This window comes from Nilaparvata lugens, chromosome 7 (genome assembly GCF_014356525.2).
Source record: "Nilaparvata lugens isolate BPH chromosome 7, ASM1435652v1, whole genome shotgun sequence".
Lineage (NCBI taxonomy): Eukaryota > Metazoa > Arthropoda > Insecta > Hemiptera > Delphacidae > Nilaparvata > Nilaparvata lugens.
In genome coordinates this window covers 15,922,146-15,941,362 of record NC_052510.1, presented here as the reverse complement: position 1 = coordinate 15,941,362, position 19,217 = coordinate 15,922,146, and the positions used below count along the sequence as shown (strand labels likewise).

The 19,217-nt window shown below is 35.4% G+C and overlaps 1 protein-coding gene across 4 annotated transcripts; it reads left to right on the top strand.

Moving 5' to 3' along the window:
- The first annotated feature begins 462 nt into the window (after positions 1-462).
- Positions 463-18,214, top strand: LOC111056993 (arfaptin-2). Of its 4 annotated transcripts, none has more exons than XM_039432181.1 (7): positions 463-568; positions 7,394-7,545; positions 10,069-10,239; positions 11,010-11,119; positions 12,606-12,817; positions 14,034-14,208; positions 15,605-18,214. In XM_039432181.1, the coding sequence occupies exons 2-7, from the start codon at positions 7,419-7,421 to the stop codon at positions 15,755-15,757; spliced, it is 948 nt and encodes a 315-aa protein (XP_039288115.1). In that variant the 5' UTR covers positions 463-568; positions 7,394-7,418; the 3' UTR covers positions 15,758-18,214. The 4 variants fall into 4 exon arrangements, with proteins under 4 accessions (XP_039288115.1, XP_039288113.1, XP_039288114.1 ...); XM_039432179.1 differs by having other exon boundaries at positions 468-568; positions 7,368-7,545; XM_039432180.1 differs by lacking the exon at positions 463-568 and adding an exon at positions 1,225-1,331 and having other exon boundaries at positions 7,368-7,545.
- Positions 18,215-19,217: the final 1,003 nt, after the last annotated feature.

Below are 19,217 nucleotides of genomic sequence, written 5' to 3'. Positions count from 1 at the left end.
TACTCAATTAAATCACCAGTAAAGTAAGGATGTTATCATCAATACTTTTTTCTCGTATCGTTTCTCAAAATTACTTTAAACATGTTACATTAATTGTTTTGTTTCTAATTTTCCAGGTTATTTTATAAATTACCCTATATTATTTTAAACCTATACAATAATCTTATTTTATGTGAACATTTTGTTGGTTATGATTGCAGAAGACAGAAAAAATACATGGATGGAAACGTAATGAGCCGTAAAAGATAACAGCTGATTATTTTTGTTTGGTTTGGTCACAGGTTTAGCGGAGAGGATTTTTTCACTGATATGAGAAAATCATATCTTATTAGATTGATTATCATATCAATTTGAAATTTGATTAATTTAAAGGTTTTTACAGATTACTTTTTTTAATTTTAAATAGAGTAGATTTTACAGAGAACTGTATTGATGAAGTCTATCCAGGTAGCAGTGAATTTTGGTGACGTCACTGAAATTTGTAGAATTTGTAGACTACGCTACGCTTGTGTCAAAAAGATTGGGTGAGGACTGCAAAGTGAAAAATCTTATTTTTCCTTTAGATTAGGTAAATATCACGAAATGTATCACATAAACTACTATTCATACTTATCCTACGTTTCTAGTTGCATTTCTTTAATAATTCTTTCTTAATTATTCAACATTTAGTCGTTTGGGGTATGAAGTGACATTTCTGTTAAGTAGTTTAATGCTGTTATTTTTAGATTTTAATTACTATAATGATTTTTTCATTTAAAAAATGAATAAATTAAATAATTGAAATTCATTATTATTTTAAGATATCCACAATGTTCTTCAAACATTTTTAATAACGTGAACGTCACACATTTTTGTCGGCTTTGCAAGATTTATTCTAATAGGCGAGGATTATCTGTTTTTTCTTACCCATTAATAAAAAATGATGACGCTCTTCGATTCTGATAAGAAATATTCAAATTATGGTTTTCCCTGAAATAATTTCCTTATTGTATATAGAAATACTTTGAACCTTAGCTCAAACATAACCTAACGTAAAAAGTTGAATTTATCTAATACTCTTATCAAAGAAAAACCATAATTAATTACTTATTGCTTCTTAATTTCACTACATATTTGTTCACTTCTAAAAAATATATCATGAAATCATTTAATATGAGAGTTATGCTGGACCTTGCGGTTCAAAAAAGCGTAAAAGTGCCCCTAGATAATAAATTTATGCTTCTCATTTTCAAATTAGTCTGTTTAGTTGAAGAAGAATAGCCTTACTTGTTACTTGTATTTGTCCTCCTGGCAGTCTGAAGGCTGGGGAGTCGTCATTTTTTTTTTTCACGGTAGGTGATTTCCTCCATGAGTATGTCGTATATTTTGAAATGTATGCTCTTCAACATACTCTGATACTGCATAGTAGGGTCGGGCCAATAGGTATGACTTTAGGCCTCTGGCAAATGCTGTCTCGTCATCCATGTCCTTCAGGTCACGCGGCAGTAAATTGAAAAAGTATGATCCTACATATGTTGGTGAGCAGCTGTATTTCTTCAGTCTATGTTGCGGCTAGTAATGATTCTTGTTGTTTCGAAGGTTATAGCAGTGTTTTTCCGGTCTTGTGGTAAGGCCTTTCTTCTTAACCAGATTTATTGTTTCGAGCAGGTTCAATGAGACTACTGTGAGTATTTTACTCTCCACAAATAATGGTTTACAGTGCTCCATAATGTTTTTCTCCAATGTCGTTCTCAAGGCCCACTTTTGTATTCTCAGGACTCTGTCAAGGTGTGTCTGGGATGCCGATCCCCAGGCAACAATACCGTACCTTAAATGTGTGGCAAAGAGTGAATGGTATGCAATGAATGATGTACTTTTTTCTGATATGTTTCTGATTCTTCGTATTTCATACACGGCAGATGCTAACCTTTTGCATAACAGCTCTATATGATTTCTCCATGTTAAGTGACTGTCTATCGTTATACCCAGGAATCTTGTACAGTCTGCCATAATTGAGTCATCATTTGTTTGCCTCTCATCTGGGTTGTTGTTGACTGGAGTGAATCTGATGTGGACTGTCTTCTTCCTATTAATGGTCAGCTTCAGTCTATTGCATGTGTTTGTGGCCTCTTCCAGTGCTGTCTCGACAATTTTGTGAGGGTCTTGAAGTTTCTGCGATGGTATCAAGATAGTGGTATCAGCAAACAATATGCAGCTGTTTCTGTTGTCAATTTCCTTGGGAAGGTCATTGATGTAGACAAGGAACAGTAGTGGCCCAAGGATGGATCCCTGGGACACTGCTCTGAGTGAGGATTTGTAGTTTACAAGAGCAGTTTTCTTGTGTTGCACTATTTCCACATACTGCTTTCTGTTGGTGAGGTAGTCCTCTATCCACTCCAATGCTCTTCCCTCTATTTTCAATTCTCTCAATTTCAGAGTTAGGATGTTCTAGTCTAGTGTGTCGAAAGCCTTTTGAAGATCTATAAACAGCCCCATCACAGTATTTTTCTCCTCCCAAAGTTGGTTTATGTTGTCACACAATTCAGATATCCCAGTTGCAGTGCCTAGACGCTTAATCCATGCTGTTTTGCTGTTATAAGTTTGTTGTTCTCCAAATGCAGGATAAGCTGGTCATAGGCCTATACTGCTCTTTCGATAAGTTTTGAGGTTATAGGTAGGTTTGCTATGGGCCTATAGTTCTTGTGATCCATTTTATCTCCTCCTTTGAAATTTGGAAAGATCTTAGAGATCTTGAGAGCCTGTGGGAATACAGCTTGCTTTAGGGAAGAATTTACTTTTTCCAGTAGAGGCTTTGTTAGTTCTTCTTTGCAATTTTTTAAATATTTTTCCAGTGATCTTATCTTGCCCAACAGAGTTGTTCGACTCTAGTTTGTCTATGAGATAGTGGTGTTGTGCTGTATTTATCATCTGGAATTCACTCAATGCTTTGATGTCTGTCAGCTTGGTCGTACGTAGAGGAGGGTCAAATCCTGTTGTTGTTGCTGGCAGTGTAAAGGCTTCATTTAGGATGTTGCTAGTGTTAAAAGGATCAGTGATCTTCTGGCCCTCTATTTCCAAACAGAGGTTTTCCTGCCTGTTAAGATTACTTCTGTTCCGTTCATCATTGATCATTTTCCATAGGATCTTGGTTTTGTTGTCTGATTCCATGATCCTACTCTTGACATGTATCTTTCTACTTTCCTTGCCCTATTACCATAGGTAAGGAAAGTAGCCTATTGCTTTCCGAAAAAAATTAAGGTACCCCAATTTCTAAATTTCTATACGTTTCAAGGTCCCCTGAGTCCGAAAAAGTGATTTGTGTGTGTGTGTGTGTGTGTGTGTGTGTGTGTGTGTGTGTGTATGAGTGTATGTGCGTCTGTGTACACGATATCTCATCTCCCAGTTAACGGAATGACTTGAAATTTGGAACGTAAGTTCCTTATACTATAAGGATCCGACACGAACAATTTCGATCAAATGCAATCAAAGATGGCGACTAAAATGGCGAAAATGTTGTCAAAAACAGGGTTTTTCGCGATTTTCTCGAAAACGGCTCCAACGATTTTGATCAAATTTATACCTGGAATAGTCATTGATGAGCTATATCAACTGCAACAAGTCCGATATCTATAAAAAGCTTCAGGAGCTTTGCCCCATCTATGCAAAGTTTGATTCAAGATTCCCAATTATCAGGCTTTAGATACAATTCAAACAAAAAATTTCAAGTGGAAAAGATTGACCATGAAAATCTCTTCAATTAATGTCCAGTAACATTTCCACCTAGAATTGAAAATGAGCTTGAAATCCGAGAAAATGTGATTATTAAATTGCAAACTGTTGGCAACTGTTGGTTCTATTAAATCATTCACTACGAAGAGATAGCAGACCTCGTGTGTTTCCAGCGTTATTGACCTATCACCAGCTGTCTCATATCTTTGAATAGTAGACTTGAGATGCGCGAGTACACTAGCGTCAGGTGATCAATTTTCTTAACGGCAAGGAAAGTTGTGTGAGTGCGCCACACCAGATTTTTTGTGTTATACATCCTGATTTTTTAGTTCTTTGTATTGCTGCCTATGGTCCTCTGATGCAGTTGAGATGAATTTCTCTCTAGCTAGTTGCATTTTATGTTTCAGAAGAATAGTGTTTTCGTCCCAAAACTTGAACCCCTTTGCTGTAGTGATCTTCCTTGGTTCTCTTGGCGCATTTTTGTAGCAAAAATATTGAATTTTTCATCGGCAGCGTGTGTCTATATCACTGGTGACCAGTTGGTATGCTGTAATTTTGATTCTAGCTCTTTAATGTTTCCTTTTCAATAGTTTCTTGCATACCTGTATGTCGGCAGTTCCGGTTTGCATTTGTATTTTATATTGCACAATACAGCATGGTATCTGAGAAATGGCTCGGGTAGACTGTGGCTTCGATATCTGAAAGTGAGAGGTTATGATAGCATCCATCAAGGCTTGTGGCTGAGTTTGAATTCACTCTGGTAGGAGGCATATAATGGATTTGACAGCCATTTTGAATCAACATATTTTTTAGGTCTTTGAAGTTCTGCTCAGATGTCTTGTGAGTGTCAATGTTTGTGTCACCCAGGATCACTATTTTGTGATGCTTTGCTGAGAAATTCTGCAACAGGCCTCCAAGTTTAGTGAGGAATTCCTTTATATTACCTGGGTCAGGTGATCTATAGGTTCCAATCAAAATCAGGTTTGTCTTCTTTGTTTGAATATTTTAGCCTACTGTTTCAAATTCTTTTTCTGTTGGTTTGTATGGCTCTTCCAGCTTTATTTATGTTGTGTTGGATAGCATGTCTTCTTTAATGTATATTACTATTCCCCCTCCCCCCAGAGGTAAAGGGTCTGGCAGAAACAGCAAACAAGGGAATAACCCGGAATTGAAGTGCAGAGGAGCTCCTCCTTTCGCTATCCATGTTCAGATAGTGTCAGGATATCAGGGCTGTATTTGTGGAGATCTATTAACAATCTATCCATTTTTACCTGCAGGCCTCTCTGAATATTAAAGATGGAAAATAGTTAATAGACTTGATTTCTTGGTTTTGCTGTCTAAGTTTGGTTTTTTTGGTGAGGCTATATTTCCGTTTGGGCTCCTTGTATCATTCCCTAGGATTTGGTGAGGTAGAAGAAGAGCATCAATAAGTCTTTCAGCCAATATTCTAGACCCCTCCCAGTTTAGTTGCCTACCAGTTGCATTCCAGTTTAAGTGGTGTTCCTTTAGATGGTCAGTGTTGTCGACAAATGTGGCATTCAGCTGCCAACACATGAATTTTAATGCGTTATTTGTCTCCTGAAGAAATCTTTTATCAATTTCCTCTCTTTGGCGGAATGGATGCGACATACCTTCTAGTTTTAGGAAAACGTTTTATGTTAGCTTCTTTTGTGTACCATAGTGGCCTCATGACTTGGTTAGGTGTTTTAGATCCCAGAAGATTTCTTGATCCAACATGCAGTAGGACTTTTTGTGGCATAGTGGTTTTACTTTTTAGAAATTGACTAATGTCCTGTATTTTGGCATCTATGATGATTTCCACGTCTAAGTCTTTCTTACACATACCCTGAATTATGTCTCCAGCCTACCTCGCTGCAGAATCTGCGACCAGGAGAGCCGCCCTCTTGTTTTCATTATTTTCCTGCTCCTCAATTATCGCGATAGAAGGTTCAGGTTCATGTTTGTTGTTCTTGCTTTTATTTATCGGTACGCTAGTTCTCCATTTATGATCTTTGACAATTGTTACACTGTGATCTTGTGGGCAGTCCTCTTCACTCACTGTCAGGCCGCATTCAGACTCCTTCATCAGCGCCTCAGTACGTTTGTGAACTATTTCTCTTTTTTGACATGAGGGCTCCGGGAAAATTCCCTGTGTGAAATCATGGATCAAATTTTCTAGCTTGTATATGACATCAGTCTTTCGTGCAAGTGCGTCTTGGAGCCTATTATTTTCTGTTTTTGTTGCTAGTAACTCATTCTTTAGATCGGATATATCCTCCATCAATATTTTAACTATACTATCTATGTCTGTGCTTTGTTCTGTTGCTATCAGTTTGGTGATTTTCATTCCACCATCTGTCATTTCTAATGTCGCCTTAGAAGGGTCGTTTCTGTCTTCATTTATTATTGTATTTGTTTGATTTAAGCCACCTTGATTTTTTGGTGTTGTACATAATTCACATTGCCATGATTGAATATTATCCTTTGGTCTCTTCATCATTTCCTCATATTTTTCATCTGTGATATCAACACATTCGATATGATACCACTTATCTTTATCACAATCACATGCAACCCCCTTTTGGTCATCTAATACAGGTATTTCACAAATGGGACAATGAAATTTAATAGCATCAACTTCAGTACCATTTTTTATAATATCATGTTTTTCTTGTTCTTGTCTTGAGAGTTATTTTGTTTTACATGAGATGTCTCTGCATATGGGGACCTGTAGCTGTTTTTTGTCCATTTGAATTTTTCCCGGGAGTAGTTTTATTTTTTGGGGGAGACATATTTTTCAATTTTGTTTGGATATCAAATCGAGAAGAAGCCTGAGTCAGTGAGATTTACGTTTCACAACAGTTATATACAGTTTTAAAGAGTGTAGTATAGTTAAAAAATTTATCACAGATGTTTTTGGTAATACAGCTTAAAGTCGTACAATTAGTAGGCTACTTTTCAATTTTGTCTAGACTTCAAATCAAAAAAGAAGCCTGAGTCAGCGAGGTTTGCGTTTCACCATAGTCAAATACAGTTTTATAAAGTGTAGTATATAGTTTGAAAATTTATCACAGTGCTGTAGTTATCACAGATGTTTTTGTTAATAAAGTTTCAAGTCGTACAATTTTATCACAGCCTCTATTCTATATCACAGTTATACGAGCGTAAAATATATTAATTTTCCAACACAGAAACACATGCACTAAAAAGTGTTTACGTCTGATCAGGTACTTACTCAAGAGTAAAATTTCGTATTGTAGTAGCATATAGAAATTGTTTAAAGCAAAAAGTACTACAACTTAGTCAATGCTGTTTGAAATCAAGTTTAAAAGTTATTTTTCTATAAATGAGAGCATTAAAGTTTTAATCCAAGATCAGGTAGTTCTATTGGTCTAGGCAAAATTTTCCCTACCTTTCTATATATCAATTAAAAAATGTTGTTTCTTCAGTAATTCCTTAAAAGAGGTAGGTTAAATTGTGCTTTAATAATCATTTCCATACCCTATTTTGGAACATTAGACATGCTACAAGTTACTGCATATCAGTCTATCGGTGCTCTGTATAAATATTATGACTATTACAATGGTAGATTGTAAGTGTAGTGGTTTTTATTTGATGTTGTTTGTGAGTTTACAGTTTAAAAAATTTGTTTCATGAAGTGACTGATGTCTCTATCTGGTAACAGTCCGGTTGACAGGAAGTTGCATGAGATGATGAGAGATGCGCCAGCCATGAACGAGAGCAGCAACGCCGTGCACTCTGGCACCACTGCCCCATCCAGTCAGCCCGACGGCTATTACCAGCATCCCAATTCTCTGCCTCTCAACAATACTGCAGGTATCCAATTTCATAACAACTAATAAGGTGTTTGATTTGCTGAAATTTCATCTCATGACTGATACAATCAAGAACAGGAGTATTTCAGCATTATTATTCTAACGAAAACAATAAATATGCCAAGTTATATTATTTTTATATTTTGGGAGGAGCAAATCAAAACAACTAACTACCTTAGCAGAAGCAGTCCGTCATAGTCCAGCACTAGCCTAACGATGTAACTCAGCTGTTTCACCGCAAAAATCAAATTCCATAGTCTTATACCTTATACCTTCTTTCTCATCCATTACCCACACTTGTGGGATCGATGGTGTCATTGTCACAATAAAAGTCAATACAACAAAAAACACTAATTTATCAAGATGGCAGCGATTAAGATAAAGTACACTTAGTCAACATATAAGGCCTTGCTCTTTGACTTTCTGGCAAATTAGCCAGATAGTATTTGAGGCAGGTCATCGTTTAAAAATTCCAGGACATCGTAATAAGCCCTGGCTCTTAAAAAACCGGTCACAACCCTCTCGAACTTGCTGGTATCCAACTGCTTCACTCCTGCAGGCAGCCTGTTGAAGTAGCGGAGAGCTGCACTCCTGTGGCATACCCGCGACCTCTGGAGGCGCACCCTGGGTGTGTCAAACAGCAATCGATACCTGGTGTTATGGTGATGTACATCAGTCCGAGTCAACAAATTTTGTTGATTCTTCTTGATATGCATGAAGCAGAAAAGAAGAAAGTGGCTGACTACGGTTAGGATAACTAGCCTCACAAAAATGGGCTTGTAATGTACATGATTTTCGCTTGCAGTTATAATCTTAGCAGCCCGTTTCTGCAGCTTCAGTATGCCCACAAAATGATCCCATATGAGTAGACCATAGTAGATATGGCAGTGGAAAAGTGCATGATACACCATAACCAGATATGCCTCCGTCACCTGTCTCCTCAGCTTTAGCAACAGGAAACTGATTCGGGACAGTCTCCTAGATGTGGCTTGCCCAGCTCAATTTCGAATCCGATACAAAGCCCAGCAGCTTTACCGGTTCCTGATAATGAGGCAGACTTCGCGACAAGCTGCAGATGATGTTTTGCTTCTTGCTCTCGTTCAGTTGGAAACGATTGACCTGGAAACATAAAGTTGAAGATCGCAGATGCTCCGCTGACATCTCCAACACCCGCTGAAGGTCAATGCCAGAGGACAGCAATGAAGTATCATCAGCGAAGAGGAGAGTTGAGCCATTGTTGTCCAGGTCATTGATCATTATAATAAACAGGATTGGCCCCAGTATTTTTTTTTCATTTTCATTTTTCATCCCACTGACCACCTATGAAAGGGGTATACGGATTTGTCAATTATAATCTTAAGTCGTCAATCTTTGCATTTCATAATGCAAAATTATTGAACCCTAAGGTACCTTAAAATTCACAGGGAGTGGACAGGAAGCAGCTCCTTCCAATGACACTACCTGTGTTCTCCCAGTCAGATATGACTGAAGATGTTCAGAGCAGAGTCCACAGCCCCATAATAACGAAGCTTTTTGATGAGTATATGGTGGTCAACACAGTCAAAACTTACTTATGTGGCACTACAACCCGATAGACGAGTTTTTGCCTGTTCTACAATCAGTCTCCACCTCTCTCTATCCAGTGCAGTCGTCTTCCATCGTCGTATTCCAGCTCTCTCAAGTCCTTTTCCAGTTTATACAGCCATCTGAGTTTAGGGCGTCCCACTTTCCTATTTCTTTGTACTGTGCAGTACAGTACATTCTTTGATGCCCTTGCCGGATCCATTCTCTGGACATGTCCTGCTCATCTTATTTTATTTCCTTTAATGACACCAATAATGTCAGGTTCCCTGAAAATGGCATAGAGTTCCTGGTTCTATCTCCTTCTATAACCATCTTCTTCTCTAACTGGTCCCAGTATTCTACGTAGATGCGTCTAAAACTCTGTAATCCTCTCTAGTCAGCGTCCAGGTTTCGCTACCATACGTTAAAACTGGCCGAGTTGTTGTTTTATATTTGAAGTTTTGCCTTCATGGATAAAAGTATTGATCGTAGGACCCTGGAGACTCCAAAAACCATCTAGATAGAAATCGAAGGTGCTGAATTTTCTGTAACTGTTTGTATTATTTGTAGCTTTAGAATTGTAGAATTGTTATTTGCAGCTATTGGCTACTGGTACATCAAAACTGAAATTTTGATTTAGAATGAGTCTCTATCAATCTTCATTAGAATCTCCAACTGTATAATAGTTCAAGCAGGCCTCCAAACCTTTTCAGAAAACTAAAAGCCATTCAAGGAGCAAATACAGAACAAAAAATGTGGGAGCTAAAAAAATCTTGAGCGTTGAAAAAATGATAGAATATTTTTAATGGTAAAGAAAATAATTGTAGCAATAATGAAAACTCAGACATGTTTTAGACCTCATGGGAGGACCAGATTAGAACATAGACTTTTTTCTCATAAAACATAATGGTATTTATTTTCTCTTGGTTTAGAACACTGGTAACTTGTTTATTATTTTCAGCTCCTGCGACCAACAATGTCTCTCCAACAAGCCCAAATCAGAATGGAGATCTTCTGAAACCTCAACAGTCCAAGATAGAAACAATCAAGAACTGGAGTATTTCAACATACAAATGCACCAAGCAGCTCATGTTTGAGAAGCTTGGCAAGTCTTCAAGAACTGTTGACACTGGTAATTTTCAGTATTCATTCATGAACTTTTTTTTATAACCAACAATCAATGAAATGTGATTGATTGATGACAATTCAACCTATCCAAACATTTTAGTGACTGTTTATTGATAGTAAAAATAATTCAAATTATAGGATTTTATAGGGTTGAACGACAACTCATTATACAATGAATGAACATCTCGATTGATATCATTCATAGGTTTCACAACAGCTGTCAGTTCTATGAATTTTATAAGAACTATTGAATTAAAAACGACTAGTGAACACCGAACATGTCTTCGGTATGTTTTGTATGCCAGATATTATTATATCAAGATTTACGGAATGTCAAGTATGACAGTTTCAAATACTAAAGATTTATAATGGTCTAACAATTCAGTTTAAAGATTTTTCTATTAATAAATAAGTGGTTGTTTGTTAATATAGATATCCATCAATTTCACCAATAAAAGGAAAGCTAATAGCATAAAGAATTACAACTTGAATATCACCTAGCCATTTTCCAAGTTAAAATAAAACAAAATGTTAGTTTTTAATCGATTATGTATTTTGTGCTAAATAAATTGAATCTTACAAGTTCTTGTACTAGTGAAACGTTCGTTCTAAAACAAAACGTACAGAATATAAGCAGTGTACTTTTAGGGCACCTTTGTGATGATCCTGTGTTGAAAAATGCAATAGCTCTTCTTACATTTTTCCAGTATTAAACACTTTAAATTAGAGGTTTAATCATCTGAGTGCCTAATTAATTTGAAACTTCTATTTCAGAATTGGAATCTCAAATAGAGCAGCTGAGGGACACGCAACGAAAGTATTCCAACATTTTACGATTATCCCGTGCTCTAGCTAGTCATTTCTATCATGTAGTACAAACTCAGGTAAAGTATTGTATTTTCAATGAAGATTATCAAATAATAATTTCTTGTAGTTATCTGTAGCATCCAATCATTCTTTATTGTTTAGTATTATTATTATTTTTGAAGCGACGGATTCAAGGATCCAAAGGTTCAAAGAACCCCACACGTCATTCGAAGCTTATTGTGTTCCCAAGTAGTATGTTAGTTAGGCAAAGAGTTCCACTCCTGGCCTTATTTGAAGGTCCTTCCGCTGAGGAAGAGTCGCCTAGATGCCTCTAGGGCGCCTGGCCACCCTTGACTCAGCCTCTTGACCCACATTTGTGCCTGGAGTTTCACCCATCTCTGGTCTCTTGGGTTTTTCTTTTTGCCCCTTTGAAACTCTGCAGGGTCAAAAGCCTCATCTATCACACGAAGTTTTGCCTGAATGGCCGCCCTTCTTTGAGCAGTGGTGAGGTTCGGTCTCTCCACTCGTGACCTACGTGAGTTCCACTCCTGACCTTCTTTGAAGGTCCTTCCGCTGAGAGAGGGGACGCCAAATTGCCCGGCCAACCTCGACTAAGCTTCTTGACCCACATTTGTGCCTGGAGTTTCACCCATCTCTGGTCTCTTGGGTTTTTTCTTTTTGCCCCTTCAAAACTCTGCAGGGTCAAAAGCCTTCACCTATCCCACGAAGTTTTGTCTGAATGGCCGCCCTTCTTTGAGCAGTGGTGAGGTTCGGTCTCTCCACTCGTGACCTACGTGAGTTCCACTCCTGGCCTTCTTTGAAGGTCCTTCCGTTGAATGAGGGGTCGCCAAATTGCCGCTAGGGCACCTGGTTACCCTCGACTCAGCTTCTAGACCTTCATTTGTACCTGGAGTTTCACCCATCTCTGGTCTCTTGGGTTTTTCTTTTTGCCCCTCCGAAACTGCCCTGATGGGGCAGATCCCGTGGGTTTGAAGGCAAGGCAACTTCTGGAGGACTCAAAGCTCCCCCAACCCACAGGGGGCTATTGTTCAGTAAGACGTATGCCCAGTTTCACCATGCTCGCTCAAGACATTTGAAAAAGGTGAAGCCGGGTTCGTTCTAAACTGGAATTTGCACTGAAATCATCCATAGTAACTATCTTCATAGATATCATAAATGTTTCAGTGCACTCGTTGTGAACCGTACCTGATTTGATATTTTCTTCAAGATAAAAATTTAACACGTAATTATGTCATGATTTTAATTATTGCAATTTGAAGGAATGTTTTCTAGTGAAAATGTATTATGATTAACAACTTCTACTCAGTAATGTAAGATATCTATGCCATCAAGTACCAGAAGCTATCAATTCTTATCCAATCTTAATTTACAAGTAAATTTTAATTATTAATGCAAAAACTAGTGTACTCATCAAATAATAAATATACTTTATTCTTTTAGCTTTACGAGTTAATCAGTTAGCCTTAATACAAATCCTGTATTTTGTACATAATATATCCTATATTTGGCAACATTTAAATAATTATTTTTTTCACTCTCCAGCATGCACTAGGCGAAGCATTCTCAGATCTGGCACAAAAGTCTCCTGAGCTACAAGAGGAATTTCTGTACAATTCAGAAACCCAAAGGAATCTCACTAAAAATGGAGAAACGCTGTTGAATGCGTTGAATTTTTTTGTGTCGTCAGTGAACACTTTGTGCAACAAAACTATTGAAGACACGTTATTAACCATCAGACAATATGAGACCGCCAGGTATGTATCATCTCTTTCTCCTTATAGCTTTTGTCCGATAGTGCACCTTGAATTCTCAGTTCTAATTTTTTGAATGCATGAAACATTATTTTTTTGTGAAATTAGTTTCCAAATCAAGTTTGCAAATGATGTCTTTCAAAACATTGATGAATTCTAAAGCTACATCAACATCATATCAGTTAAGAATACACATTTTGATACATTAATGTTTGAAGATTTTTTTGGAAATAGCAGTTAACCAACTGCTTTAATATTATTAGTGTATAATACTTATTTCAAATGAAAGTTATATCAATAGAACTAAGGACTGCTATTTATTTAGTTCTCTGGTAAATATTTGCAGTAGGAGAAGTCCTTAGTTATATTGATATAGCTTTCATTGGATACTTGTAATAATTATTATACAATAACATTAATGTTTGTCTGATAATACAATCATCACTGTCTAATATTTGTTGTAATTTTAAGAAAAAAAAACAATTCTATCCAAAAAGGATAAATATGTCCTACCTTTTTCTCAATCTACTTAGATCGGGTAGCTATTACTACAATTAGAAGCTTCTCTTTGTTAGATTACAATAAAAATGCTGGCTTAAACTCTAATAAGAATGATTTCTGTGTTTAGTTACAAAAGTTGATGACTCACAGTTTTTACGAAATGAGTCAATCATTTGGGTCAATTACGGAAAAGGATATCCAGAAGATGATATAGTCAGACTAGTCCTATTTCTGTTCATAACTGAGATATAGGTAGAAGGTTTCCATAAAGCCTGGTATGTGAATTTTCTCAGAACTCTAGGATGTCAAGAACTTTTCAGTACATCATAAACTCTGTCACAATAGAGTGAACAAACCTATGATTTATTTTAACAATAGTAGGATAACATAATGTATCGTTATACATTGTATTCTAGGTACCTTGGTTATAGCTGGTTTCGTTGAATGTAACACTCGGTTAGAATAAGAAGGTGGTATTTTAGGAGCACTATTGAATCCGTATTATGTGATTCATTATGTATTATGTGTGTATTGATGTATTGTTGTGCTTTCGCATTAGATTGAACAATCCTAAGATTTATTCTAAAAAGTTTGAGATGGCATAAAGTATACCTGGAGTCGTTGAATGTAAGACTCGGTTAGAAAGTGGTATTTTCTGCACACTATCGAATCCTTATCGTTTGATTGCAAAGTTGACAATGTATTGTTGTGCTTTCAGGATAGAGTATGATGCGTACAGAACCGACTTGGAGATGCTGATCCAAGCGCCACGCAGCGATGCGGGCACAGCGAGGCTGGAGGAGGCCACACACAACTTCGAGCAGCACAAGGAGAGTTTCGAGCGGTTACGGTCAGACGTGTCGGTCAAACTCAAGTTCCTCGATGAGAATAGAGTAAGTCGTTCAAAATTGAAACCATATTTCCATTTTTAAATTTCTGGGCTATTTTCTGAATGTGATAGACAAACAAGCCCTGTCGTGAGATGACTTCAAACTGTCAGTACTGATTAAGTGCTATCAGTGCACTATTCAGTGTTTCTGTTTATGACGCGATCCGTCCAAGGATGCCTGGGCATTGATAGAGAAATTGGAAATTGAAATATTTATTTGGAATGTTGCAATTTACTCGAAAGTTGTATTTTGAAACACCAGTAGAATCTCCATACTTGAACTCTCGTATAGTTCTGATACTATTTTAAAATGTTAATCATGATTTCAATGATGACAAGTGTCACAAAAACAGGAAGTACAAACGTTCTTGAAATTGTTTACCAAAATTCCCCGCTGTTCCAGTTTTTTAATATTCTAGAATCTATTCATCTCATAAACTCATCTTTTCATAGCTAGTATTATGATAATGTTAGTAAGTATTATTCATGATTTCAAGTGTCAATGAAACTGAAAGTACAATTTTTCTTGAAATGTTTCATCTAGATTTGCCTGCTATTTTGAATGAACGCATAAAGTGACTCGACCGAAACATACTCCAAGTATTATAAAATCAATTAACTTCTATGGGCTACTTTATTAAAATTAATAAAAACATGTAGTACCCTTTTTATTTAAATAACATTTTAAAACTTTAAAACATTTCAACGACTAGTTTCGGCCTACTTTGGGCATTTTCAAGCTGAAAACATTTTCAAGTACTACATGTTTTTATTAATTTCAAGTATTATTTATTAATTTGTTCGTGTTTTCGTTTATAGTGGAAAAACTTATTTTCGATACTTAGTATTTCCTTATTATATTAGAGATTTTTAGGTTTGTAGAATCAGAAACTAGAGTCTACATATCAAATATTTAGATAAACAAGGTCATTATATTTTTTATAAATAAATGGTTTTGACAAATTTACCTTTAATCTCCAGCACAAAGCTTATTTATTTTTGATATCTGTGAATATCGTAACTTATGTTGCAAAGGTTGTAATAAATTACTGTACTCGATTAAACTTTGTTATTAAAATTACGTTGCTGTTACAATTTTGTTTTTAATAATGTAAAAAATCCGACTATCAATTGATGTCAATCTCATTCATGTATTGTAATGGCGCATCTACATGTTGGCCCAGTCGCTGGCCGAGTCTGCAATGTGACCAGTGCCCAATGAAGGCCAGCGGTAGCCAGCGTTGGCAAACCACCCATCCACACACTGGCGCTGGTCGACATTGGCCTTCATTGGGCCATTATATAGATGCGGCATAATGTTGAGAATTACTACCTTCTACAACATGTCTGAATCAAATGTATGTTTCACTGGGTATAATCAGTTCTTTGCTACTTTTCAGATAAAAGTGATGCACAAGCAGTTGTTGTTGTTCCACAATGCGATATCAGCATATTTCTCAGGCAACCAACAGGCGCTCGATGCCACTCTCAAGCAGTTCAACATCAAGATCAAATCTCCCAACTCTTCGATTCCATCCTGGCTCGAACAATAGGAATCGCCCAACACATAACTATAACAATAATTATTGTACCATTCTGTTCTGTGATCTGATCATGGTAACTTGTTGATGATTATCATTGTCATCAAAATGGAGATTGTTTGCAAAGAAAGCACTCGGCGAAAGGGAGATAAGTATGTAGACATTCTGCCTTGGACAAGAACACTAATAAAGCTTATGAATTGCACATATTATATACTTATGAAGTAAATTGTAAGTAAAGTTTTGTGAAATTCGAGTTAAGAACTAGAATTTTCAATTTTAGATGTATAAATAGATATTTATTGAGCTTATCATGTATAAAATGATTTGTTCAAAATATTAATACTTGAAACGTTGTAAATGTTGTTTGATTTACGGTACTTATTTGTATATATGATTATTTTTGTATTTTATACGTTCTTTTTCCATATAATATTTTATATGAATGTAAAAAGCATTTGTGTGTAGCACCTACATTCAAACACAAACCTTTCATTTTTTGTATAAATTATTCATATTCTAGTCATTTATCATTATTTTGTAATAGATTCGATTGATAGTATTAATTCTGCTTGTAATAAAGGCACAAGAAAGACATTTGATGAAAAATTCACTTGAATATAATAATTCTATAATCTTTTCTGTTTATAAGAGAGAAGTGACATATTTTGATGAATAAAAATAGATTTATCCTGTCCGTTAGTATGAATAATACAAATTTTATTTTGCTAGGGTGATGTTGCAGGCTTGTGCATGGGTAATTGGAAGATGGTGTGGATGAGTAGATCTACAGCTTTACGTACTTAAGTACTCTTTTGAATGGGAGTGCATCAGGTTTTTTAACAAGTTGACTTTTCAAATCAAATCATTGATTTGTCTTCTCTAAAATATATTTTTTAAAATACTTGTGAGTAATTGAATATAAATTGAAATAGCACTAAATCCAAAAAATAGATTACCACTGTCCCTGCAAGATAAAAAAATTGATCTTTTTTCTCTGGCTATACAACTCAATTCAGATTATAACCGCCCTCGACTTACTTCTCTTGCTGTATCTATATATATTTCCTTCCATCACCATCTAGAGAGAAGAGTGTTCCAGGTGGACTGTACATCTTACCCTGAAACTCGCTCCAGAGTGATTTAGTATCTGCATGATGATACAATTCACTGCCAGACTCCTGCTATCTGTACACCACCACAATTCTCAGGACCTTTCTTCGAAATACACTAATTTTCTCAGAATTTAACGAAGTTTCTTTCAAGTTGTTACATTATACTGTTGTTACAATGATCAAAACTATTTTATCGACTCTTATTTGAAATGTTCTTTCTGGTATTTTCGTCATCCGGTCAATCACTTGACTACTTTATTATCCATTCCATTAGTAAAGGAGAAAAAATATGTTTTACTCTGAGCATTCCAAGATTTTAAATTATCAACTTTATATTATAATAATGTTCAGAACATGATGCCACTCACTGTCCAAAGAATTCGATTAATTTATTACCAACACTATGATATAACTTGATTGAGAATCATTAATATTCAAGCATGAAAATTAAAAAAGGAACTTCCTTTCGACTTTATTTTTGTCTCATAATCTTATTTATTCTTAATATTATATCACTGTTTATTCATCAATGTTTTACATTTATAATATTCTTCAAACATCAATATTCTCATCGTAAATTGAGAAATTGAAAAAGAGCGCTTTACCAATTACCAAAGAACGTCAGTCTATTGAAACTTTCATGTGTAATAATCGAAAGATGAAGAAATTTAGCTATTAATTAATGTTCTTTGAAAGAAGTCAATGTAAGTATTAATCTTGCCATGACAAATATAAAACATAAAGATGAATTGATTATTGCCATATATAGTATTATAACATTTCTTTCTAAATATTTACTGAATAAAGTGCGTACAGTAATAACATTTAAAACTTGAAATACATGTTTAAATTTGTATGTTTTATGAATCTCAACTTGAAGCCATTTTCTAATTAAATTTAAAAAATAATTCAAGGTCATTTTTACTCTGGTAACTATAGATTCTCTAATTCACGTATTGAAGGCAAGAAATCATCCTGTGAATCAATTAATTTTCATGTATTTTGAGTCAGAAACACTAGTTTTCTATGAGTATTATCTTATTGACTGTACAGTTGACAAAATAACCATCCATGTTAAAAATAATGCACGCCAATATTAAAATTATTTTCATTCAAAGAAAATTAATTAAATTTATTCCGCTTTCTATAAAAGTATAAGAGGAATATTGTCATATTGGTGTTTTGATTGTTATATATTTAATGTGTATAACGTTTCATCGATTCAACTCTCAATTAGTGGGCATTTTCTAAATTTTGACACATAATTTCTGTGCAGTATAAATAAATTTAACAAAAAATTATAAGTTTCAAGTGAAAAATATGTTAGACAATAATAATAAACTCTTATAAACGATTTTGTAAATTGTCATTTCAAACCTACATGCAGGCAGGCCTGCACCTTTTTCCATATCCATATTTTACAGTTGAATGAGATAGAATTTTAATATTCTTCTAAATCTTTTAGTTATAAGAATCTAATCATCGTTTATTATCAACCTTCATTACATTCAATTAGTAAAAGGTTTGCTTTGCTCCATTAATAATTAATAATTTGAGGTGAGTCTAGACATCATGCAATTCAAACTTTACACTGAGATTGGAACTTCAAAATAGAAAATGCTTAGGTCAAATGCCTCTTTCTCGTTCCTTAAGGTATTTTTGTCTTGAAAAATGAATGGATTCACCTACTGTTTAAACCAAACACCAATAAACAGGAGAAATAACTAGAAACGTTCTAAACCTACACCATCACCCTTGTGGATTGGAAAATCAACTGTTGTATTCAGATTTTAAGCCACTTGTGAAGTGTTTAGGACCGTGCTTGTAGCCGAACTATATCCAATCTCTCGATCAAAGACCAGGCCATTCCTGGGTAGATCACATCAGTATATTCATTTCACCATGAAAAAAACACTGGTCAAGCAGACCACACTTTATCATGATGGCAGTGTCATAGGTCACAAGTATCTTAATTTAAAAAGTCATAGATATTTTATACACTATTTTCAATTAGCCACTTCGACAAGGAGGACCTGAAGATGTGGACGCACCCTCACCGGCTCTGGCAAGTGGTTAAACATCCAGGAAAGAACTTCTGGGCTTGTACATCTAATAGTGCTTTTAAAGCTCTCATAATTCAGCTGTTTTATAAACTACCAATTTACACATTTTTTGCATTTCTTGATTAGACCTATTTTATAAGCGGATGAACATCAATTATTCAATTTCATCCCCACACATACCTCTAAATTGTTATATATTGTTTTACAATACACTGCACAACAAGATACAATCCTTCCTATTAGCAATCCATTATTCATCAAGGATCAAGTTTCAAAATACTTCTGTCTAAAGCT

Bases quoted from the DNA above. Each gene is read 5' to 3' on its own strand.
- LOC111056993 (XM_039432179.1), top strand. From the start codon at position 7,374: ATGTCTCTATCTGGTAACAGTCCGGTTGACAGGAAGTTGCATGAGATG. The intron at 7,546-10,068 runs GTATCCAATTTC...TATTATTTTCAG, and splicing joins GCCTCTCAACAATACTGCAG to CTCCTGCGACCAACAATGTC. The intron at 10,240-11,009 runs GTAATTTTCAGT...CTTCTATTTCAG, and splicing joins TTCAAGAACTGTTGACACTG to AATTGGAATCTCAAATAGAG.